Source organism: Parambassis ranga, chromosome 17 (genome assembly GCF_900634625.1).
Source record: "Parambassis ranga chromosome 17, fParRan2.1, whole genome shotgun sequence".
NCBI lineage: Eukaryota > Metazoa > Chordata > Actinopteri > Ambassidae > Parambassis > Parambassis ranga.
Window position 1 is genome coordinate 13289350 of NC_041037.1, and position 9411 is coordinate 13298760.

General features: G+C 40.5%; 2 protein-coding genes across 3 annotated transcripts; one reads left to right on the forward strand and one right to left on the reverse strand.

Moving 5' to 3' along the window:
• Positions 1–1562: 1562 nt before the first annotated feature.
• Positions 1563–3808, forward strand: cldn18 (claudin 18). Of its 2 annotated transcripts, XM_028428641.1 has the most exons (5): positions 1563–1969; positions 2686–2850; positions 2957–3113; positions 3199–3312; positions 3447–3808. In XM_028428641.1, exons 1-5 carry the CDS (start codon positions 1750–1752, stop codon positions 3538–3540), a joined length of 750 nt encoding a protein of 249 aa, XP_028284442.1. In that variant the 5' UTR covers positions 1563–1749; the 3' UTR covers positions 3541–3808. The 2 variants fall into 2 exon arrangements, with proteins under 2 accessions (XP_028284442.1, XP_028284443.1); XM_028428642.1 differs by lacking the exon at positions 3447–3808 and having other exon boundaries at positions 3199–3316.
• Positions 3809–3851: 43 nt separating this feature from the next.
• Positions 3852–9195, reverse strand: selenof (selenoprotein F). Its single transcript, XM_028428652.1, has 5 exons — positions 9092–9195; positions 8107–8274; positions 6124–6187; positions 5555–5604; positions 3852–5461 (listed from the first exon to the last, which is right to left on the reverse strand). The coding sequence occupies exons 1-5, from the start codon at positions 9137–9139 to the stop codon at positions 5330–5332; spliced, it is 462 nt and encodes a 153-aa protein (XP_028284453.1). The 5' UTR covers positions 9140–9195; the 3' UTR covers positions 3852–5329.
• Between the last annotated feature and the right edge of the window lie 216 nt (positions 9196–9411).

The window sequence follows — 9411 nt, forward strand, 5'->3', positions numbered from 1 at the left end:
CTAACGAAGACGCACGGTCATTGCGCACTGAACATTCACGTGTAACATCTGTTTTCATCCCACAGAATTTCAGCAAAACCCTCAATGGGCCCTCAATTATTAAAAAAAAAACAATCAACTCTTTAAGTGGATTTATCATTTGTTACTCTTTTACAATGAGTTAAAAAAGTCTTCTTCTGTATGTACGCATTAAAATTACTGATCAGCAACACAATAAACAAACAATCTGAAAGAAAAACGATCAGGTTTACTCTGAGCAGGCCTGCTTTTTACTTTGAAATGTGAAAATACATGTTTACAGGAGAACAGTCCTATAATTGTATCTTTGCCTTTTGAGTGTGACTCCAAAGATCAAAGAATGTCTCAACCAGAAACAGCGGGTAGAACGTTTGAATGAACATATTTCAGATCACTTCTTGTCAGACTTCAGCAGTAATTATAAGTTCAGTGGTATCATTATGGTAAACCGGGGGAGAAGTTGCTGCCAAATGTTTGCATGTACTGACTTTTAATCTGCTGATAAGATCCATAACATGGACAAACGACAAACAGATACTAAATACAGGAACTAACAAAGTAGCGTTTTCTTGTCCTGTCATGTGTACAGTGAATACTGCATGAGTGTTGTTGAGCAAAAGTGAGGCAGGCTGATGTGATAAGAGAATAATGGAAACGTCTCTCCTCAGGTGTTGACTAAGTGATAAGATGGAAAGTTTAATCATGAAAATCACACGAGGAACAGTTTGTTTCACAGTTCGACTCTCACACTGAAACCAGCTGCGGACATATCACATGTATGGTTTTGAACCTGGGATGTTGCATCTTGTCTCCTTGTAGTTCAGGGGAACATCTGTAGGTTTTAAGATGAGGTGTACAGTTGTGTTAGTGAAACATTTCTGAACATCAACACATTAAATCTTTACCAGTAGCTGGTCCTGACCTTTGACCTCTTTGCTCGGCAGACGTGAAAAACCTTTTATAGGATCAGATCATCAGGTTCAGATGTGTCTTAAAGCAGGGCTACGCGTGTCTTTGTCCTGTGTCCTGCTTGTCCAGGCTGTAGAGACCAAACCAAATGGTACAGGATTTGCGATGCTCAAAGTGTCCAAATGAAAATCTGTAAATCACCGGTTTTGGATGTTGGTTTCTTAGTTTGTAGAAAATACTTATGACATGAAATTATGCATAATAGAGTGTGTGGATTTGTTTCAGAATGAGACACTGCTGTTGTAATTTTGTGGTATTTGAACATCACAATCCGACTGCTATGAAGTGTTATGATGGTCGATGTGTAACTCACAATGTAGACAGGTAAACGGCACTGCAGGCCCCAGGAAAAGTATGAATATATTGGGGAACTGCCTCTTTAGGTTCGACCCGCTCACCTGTGTGTTTATCTTTCTGCATCATTTTGTAGTCATGATGAACAGTTGGTGGCTCACTGAAACCTCTATGGAGTTTCCCGTATTTACATTCAAACACTCATTTAGGTGCCAGGTGTGCCTATCGCCACTCTGTCCACACCTCTAAAGACAAGGCAGCCCAACCCTTGCTGCTGTGTCACCCACAGCCACCTCCGCCCATCGCCACCATCACTACAAAGTGCCAGTTTGCCCGTTTTCATTCGCTACCACTCACTTGTGGCACCTAAACCCATTCTTATATGCAGTGAACATCTGTTCAAACAGGACACACACACACACACAGGCTGACACCCATCAGGTATATTTTCTAAAGCTGGGAGTGACGATGGCGCCTTCAGTTCTACAGAACGGTGGATTCGTTTTGGGCTTGATCGGTACAGCAGCCCTCATTGCAGCCACAGCCATTAACAAGTGGAGCGTTAAGGACAGGCAGGGCGACGTGGTGACATCTATCTACACCTACAAGGGTCTGTGGCAGGACTGTGAGACAACGTCGTCTGGACTGACAGAGTGTCGCCCGCTCTACGGCCTCTTGGGCTTCTCAGGTAGGTAAAACCCTCATCAGAGTTTTTCCACTGACTGTTTGCATGATTGCTGTTATAATATTTAAACACAGATTGTGTCCTACATAAGTCATTGCCATGACAATGGGGTAACTCTGGTTGTTTAACCAGTTTTCTCAAACATCAGAAGCTCATATTTTGGTCATCATAAGCCTCCAAGAAATATTTGAATTCTAAAATATTAAATAAACATTAATTTACTACCTCTTAGTAACAATTCTATATGTTTTAATAGAAGGAAGGAAGGAAAAGGTGTCATTTTAAAGGAGATTAAAACCAGTCATTTTTTAAGAATGCATAATTAGATCAGGATGCCAGGAAATTGATCTTACAAATATCTCTTGTGTTCTACTAATTAGTATATATATATATATAAGGGCTCTTTTTCTGTTGCCCTCAGATTTTCTCAGGTGTTGAGCCAACACCTATCAGTGTTTGCATTAGCACCAGTGTATTCTGTTTAGCCTAATGGGCAGCTAGGCCTGTCAATACAGTTATCAGGAGGAAAACAAACAGTAACCAAAGGGCAGTTTCCTGCAGCACACCTACTGCAGGAGGACACAGTCCACATAATTATACACTGCTGAAAGCACATCTTAGTCTGGCAGTTATGAGAACTAAGGGCAGAGGACAGTCTTGTGTCGCAGTACGTGAATTAGAAGATACAACAGGTGTTTTTTTTTAATTTTCATCCACAGCTTCCTTCCAGGCTGTGCGAGCCCTGATGATAGTGGGTGTGGTGCTCAGTGTGCTCGGTGCAGTGATATCAGTGTTCTCACTGAAATGCCTCACCTTGACCAGCACGGAAGATACCACCAAGGCCAAGATGAGCCTCACTGCCGGCATCATGTTCATCATTGCTGGTATCAGTTTTATATATATATATGAGTGAATGACACTTTTTGTGTTGAAATGTCTTTTGGTCCAGATGCTGTAAAGTAGATGAATCAGACTTCTTCTTTCTCTCAGCTGTGTGCAGCATTGCAGGAGCTTCAATCTACGGCAATCAGATTGTGGCCAGTTTCATGATGTCAACCAACCCAAACTACGGAGGAGGAATGATGGAGGGGGGGATGGGTGGAGGGATGGGTGGAGGGATGGGAGGAGGAATGGGAGGAATGCCCAGGTGCGACAGCATTATTATTATTTCATTGGTATTTTGTCATATTCTACCACATTCACACGTTGGACCTACATCATGTCTGCACCAGGTACACATTCGGCCCAGCTCTGTTTGTTGCCTGGATCGGAGGAGGCGTCCTGCTCATTGGTGGCATCCTGAAGTCTTTGGCTTTCAGAGAAATGGTGAAAGATGAGAAGCCACGGTGAGCCCTCTGATTTAATTATGCCTGGAGCTTAACTTCCTAACGACACCAACTTCCTGTCTATCTATCAAATTTCACATTCAGTACATAAATACAAATTCTCAACAAGATTTGTTCTCTCTCTGTCCTTTTAGTTACCCAGGCGTTGTTTACAAACCTCAGTCCAACAAAACTGAAATGGTGGATCACCATTCTGCGGGAGGCAAGAGAGACAACAATTACGTGTAACTTCGTCATGTGTTTTTGTATTGCCACTTCTAGAATGCTTTGTAACGTGCCTTTAATCAACATTTCTCTATTCAATAGTACACATTTATTGTCTGATAACAGTGATGCCTCACATTCATCTATCATCAGCCAAATATTGTGGCTAAATATTTAGCTTTCACATACACATTGCACTGGGCATTTATGAATGCACACACTGGTAGAGGCCTTTTTTTTACTTTTGGTAATTCTTTTTTTTGTCTGAGAATAAAACATTTTCTGAAATGAGTACCAAGTATGTTCATTCATTCATATTAATAAATGGATAACAGTCATTTTAGTAAAGATGTATTCATACAGTATATCAGTGCACACAGTTTAGTGTCAGCAGCCAACTTCCTGTGATACCGTAACAGCTCTGTGGAGTTTAGCTGGGTTTCCTTCAATTATAAGAGGTATTACTCATAAGTGAGGATTATACTATATGCTTAGGGGTCAATTGGGAAATGAACAGCTATATAGGACTTAAAACACACTAAATATACAGCATTTGTATACCTGCAGGACGTACATAAAAAAGCCACTAGATGTCAGTAAAGCCACAGGTTTGGTTAAATCATCAGCCAAATTTACAAGGTAGTACTACTTCCTGTTAAAATGAAAAAATCCATAGCACATTTTAAAAACAATTGGATCACAATGCATAAACTTAAGCAGCATTTAAATGAAACTACCAGGTAACTTATTCATTTATATATCAGTCACTATAGCATTTTATAGTCTGCTTTATCATAACAGTATTTGTTTCCCATCACTGGTCACACTGCATGTTCGAAAATAATGACAATTGTTATTAGAGACTTTGTTTATTGTTGCATATTTAAACACCTCACCTGCTGAAAAACAACCTTCCGAAAACAAACCCAGCTTCTCTTCAAAGCAGAAGATGCCAAAACACACAAATTTACATCAGACCTCACATCCCAACAACTGGTTTACTGTGTGGTCTTCACTCACGTGTGCCTCAGCAAAGACGACTGCATGTGGAGAGGAACCGGGGCCCATTCATTGAAACTACAAACCCGTTACTCATAAAGATAAGCATTATAAAAAATAATTATACAAGAATATCAGACAAGACAGAGAACAGAACAGGTCATGGTGTGCAGAGCTATTGGACCCACTGGGATCCAGGATTCATCTGTAAAATGATTTTAGGTGTGCTGCCCGTCTGGGTTCAGAGAATGTTTTGTTTCACATTCCAACACATGTTATTTGGTAAAATCTGGGCAAGAAATTTATGATTTTCAGATACAAAAACATAGTCATAGAGACAAACTACCAAGGCCAAGTAGAAATTGGTAAATAACTAAACGATCAGTTCACAAACAAAAAAACTACAAAAACCATGTTAGCGATATGTAGCCATGCAGATAGTTTGGCTGATCCTTCTCTTCAGATTTTTGCCACAAGATAAAATGAACTGAATTTTGTGTGTTCTTAGGTTATTAATCTTTCTGAGATTAGATGTGTCTGTTGCTCAGCTATCATTCCGAGTTTCTCCTGTAGAGAAAGTCAAAGTGTTCTCAGTTTTCAAAAAGACAAAGTGATGATGAGAATTTTGTTTTTTAAACGTGTTAAGCATCACAAAAATTCATATTCACTTTAAAGTGGAGGCACAAACTCAATATCCTGTCACAGACCAGAGAAACTATCTGCACTGCTGAAAATGTTCTTTGTAATTGCTTGTGGAACTGACCTGTGACTAAAGTCCTCCAAGAAAATAACGACAAATAATTTGGATTTGTGCCTATATTCGGTCTAGCTTCTCACTGAGGAATTCCTCCACGCTGTCTGTGTTCCACTTGAGGATGCTGAGCTCTTCAGCGATGTTCCCGTTATCATCCAAAAGCTTTAGTACAGGATCTGAGCCTCTCACGTACTGCAACGTGGGAGGGAAAGAAAACAAGTGTTAGGATACAGCTCTGCCCTCAGCACACATGACAAACCATCAGGCACAATTCATCATCGCTACCTTGATCTGAAGACCTTTGAACATCTTCGGCTTGTCACTCCTGACAAAAGCTGAGGAGAAAAATGGAGTAACAAATGTCAGGTAATCAATCAGCCAATTAGCCTTTCAACTTTACAACTGAGGGGCTGTAATTAGCAACAAATGCAAAACCTCTTGAGAATGCAGTGTTAACAGCAGAACAGACAGTTGAAAACACAGGACAGCTACAGCTGAAGTAAACACAGCCATATGGCTGACAGGCTGGACAGGCTCCAGACGTCTACCCCCCACACCCCACACTGAGCGGGGCTGCAGTAGCTCCAAAGTAACTTCACACTGAATTACACCGAGTATGAAGGGGGATATACCACACACACACACACACACCCGTAAGTATTGCATTTATGTACTGAAGGTCAAATTTGAAGGGTAGACAGGAAGTTGGTGTCGTTATGACGTTACGCTCCAATTCTAAATAAATCCGAGGGCTTGCCGTGGTTTCTCATCTTTCACCATTTCTTTGAAAGCCAAAGACTTCAGGGTGCCACCGATGAGTCAAACCAAAATGTGAGCTGTGAAAGAAATCTTACCTTGGACTTGAGGGAACCTTCCCAGTTTTCATCCACACACCTCGAGGATGGCACCAGCGTAGAGCTGTGTGCAGAGAAAAACAGTGACAGGTTGTCCATAAGTAGATTTTGTTCCCACACATCAATGCCCTCACACAGAGACTGAATGCACTGAGCCTCTGCTGGTGGTAGCATGTCTGGCCCAAAGGAGTAATTTGACTCAAGCAGACTGATTCATAAAAGTGTCCGGGTGACTCCTTGGGGGTCATAAAACCGCAAGCCTGGGCATATGGAGCAGGGCTGATGGATGCAAGTGTACAGGACTCGCTTGTAATCAAACCTCCAGCCCTAATATACAATAAGTTAGAGGAAACAGGCATTTTACAGCAGTATTTGAAGAAGACCACACTCTGGCTTGCTGTTTGTAGGAAGGAGGAGGAGGAGAAGCAAGTAAAAGGTCGGATTGTCTGGTTCACACTGCAAATTAAATTACTTATGCAAAGCTGAGATCCTCTCTTGTCCTCTTTTCCTGTGTTTCTATAAACACTCTGGTGCTGCTTTTCATTTTACCACGCACAGACAATTAGAGGACCAGAGCAAACTACAAGCATTCACTGCAGCCTAACATTTCAGACTGCGGTTAATTAGATGATCGCACAAAAACATGCACTTAATAATTACTCATTAACCTTATCCATGTCCTAATCTTACTGTTAGATACTCTTATCAATCATGCAGACTGCAAAGAGCTATGTTCACTACAAACTAAAATATCAATATAACGGCTAACCTTTATGTTGATATTTGCCGTTTTTAAGTCTAAATAGGATCTGCAATATTGGAGAACACAGCAATAAGGTTTAATGCCAAAAGAGGTCATCTGAAGTAATCCTTTTGCTGTAATTGAGATTATTCTGGGCTGTTGCACTTTAAAATGTTTGCGTAATTATTTTACAACATATTTACAGCTTTGAACTGCAGTTTTTCATATTTATTGTACTTTTAATAGTAAAATATTCATTTCAATAAAACAAAAATAAACTACAGAATGCACTAACATGAAGAACAGGTTAGCCTTTGCAAGGGTGTGGCTCTTTTTTTTTCTTTTTTTTTTTTTTACATACTGCACATCAGTATCACAGAGGAATAAAGGATACACACACATTTGATTCATTCACAGTTGATTTTGTTGATGTTGTCACCAACTGTACACTCTAGACTCTTAACACAGGTGTACCGGCTCCACAGAAATGTAATGTATTATCACACCAAGGGGAGCTGAGGTGCTGCAATGCACGGGTGCTCTGCAGAGAAGTGCACATTTGGAAATGAGTAACCGAAATGCCCTCCATGCTCAGTGAATCATACTAATCGACAAGGCTCTGCAATAAGCCATATCTCTGAAGGTTTAATGATACGGCACTGATGTCAATTGAAAAACTGAAAAGAATTCTTAAGCTAGATAATTGTTGCTGTCTGGGGAGAAAATATACTTAGGAGACACCATCATTTCAACTAGTACCCCCAGTGTGCAGCTGAAGACAGGCGATTGCTCTTCTAAGGGACATTTTCACTCAAAGCATAGGGAGGAAGAGGAGTAATCTTTGCTCCAAGTGCCTGTCTGAAACAGAGTTATCATCAAAAGATGTAATGAGGTGTGCACTATTTTCCAAGGTGTTGTTGCTAGGATACCACACACGTGCTCTCAGGGCTTTGTTTAATCAAAGAAAAAAAAATGACATGGTTTTCATACCGTCACTGGACTCAATGTAATCTGTCTAGGAACAGGAGGGACTCCTTTTGAATTATCAAATCTCAGTCATGCAGCACAAAATAACAGCAGGAGCCTAACGTTATCTAATTTTACTGCAGCCACTTTGATTACATTTCATCTATACTCACTGAATCTCCCATTTCATTATAATACTCTAGATTCTGTGACTTTCACACAGGTATTACATGTTTGCACGTTCTGTGAGCTGCTTTTCTTTTTTAATCCTTTACCTTGCGGGCTTCCATCTGGGCCTCCTGCTGGCAGCACTGCCGGCAGTTTGGCTGGAGTTTGGTGAGGCTGAACTCTCCGAGAAGGTCACAGGAGCTGCACAGCAGGTTGCTGGAGAAGCCCAGTTCCCTGCAAGCCTCAGAAGACAGCTCGGCACCGTACACCGACAGCTGGAGACAGACAGGAGGAGATGAAAGAGAGGAAGAAACAAAAGAGAAACTCATAAACTGCTTATTTCCCATGGGCAAATGTGTGACGGCTGAAATGAGGAAGTAACACTGGAACATTGAGAAGTCTGTCATCTGTGTGTCACACAATCTGTTTCAGTAATAACATAGCAAAGTCGACAACTCTCAACAAATGTAATGTTAATATTCTGTTCAGATTTTATGGTCTTCTGGGAATAGGGGTGAATATTTAGCCTCCAATAAATAGTTGCTTTTACAAACAAATATATACAAATCCAAATATTGCAAATAGCAAAATTGCTACTTATTTTTTTACACCTGTCCTATAAGTGAAACTGAAATAACCCATAAAAGGTCGACTATCTATTAGACAATATGCATTCTGCACTTCGTCCTTTTCAACGTTATCTAATTTGAACTGGTAAAATGTTTTAGCTAACATTTAAGGGTTAAACTCGGGAAGGTTTGGCGACTCAAGTCAATTGAGAACACCGGAAGTGTTACTTTGATGTTGACTCTCGCTTTCAAAACACACGGTTTAGTGTGCCAATACATTTATAATCTATAAAATTATTTAGCTAAGAAACTAAAGACACTGTGGAGGCTTGTTTTGGGTCAGTACACACAGTGGTTTTTCAGAATGAGCCACGTCATATTTGAACCTCCGGGTCCAGCAGGATACGGATCACAAAACGGAACATAACGTCGGCCAGCTGACAGCCTTGCCGAGTGTACATAATCAGCATTTGTGTGTCTAATAACGGGTAGAAATGACCATTTTCACCGTTACTCTGCTTACCGTTTTTAACAGCGACAGAAGCCACAGGAGATACACCTCCCCCGACATTTTGCAGCTTGCTTTGTTAGCACAATTGCTGTTAGGACCCTTTTATTTGAGTGAAGGGAGCCTCAGTAGCGCCTGACTGATTGTGATAAATGATCATTTGTCTTTAGGACATTTTTTACATTTCTGGGCAGACTTTCATGTAGAAATGTATACAAAAGTTTAATCATACATAAAAAGTAATTAGAACATTTTTTTTAATTATTATTTTATGTTTTTGCGTTCTGGCATATACCAACGTCGCCCCTGGAATTCTTCCTCGCTCCTACTGTTCC

Coding starts and splice junctions, on each gene's coding strand:
- cldn18 (XM_028428641.1), top strand. CDS start 1,750: ATGGCGCCTTCAGTTCTACAGAACGGTGGATTCGTTTTGGGCTTGATC. Junction 1,970..2,685: donor CGGCCTCTTGGGCTTCTCAG/GTAGGTAAAACC, acceptor TTTCATCCACAG/CTTCCTTCCAGGCTGTGCGA. Junction 2,851..2,956: donor CATCATGTTCATCATTGCTG/GTATCAGTTTTA, acceptor TCTTTCTCTCAG/CTGTGTGCAGCATTGCAGGA.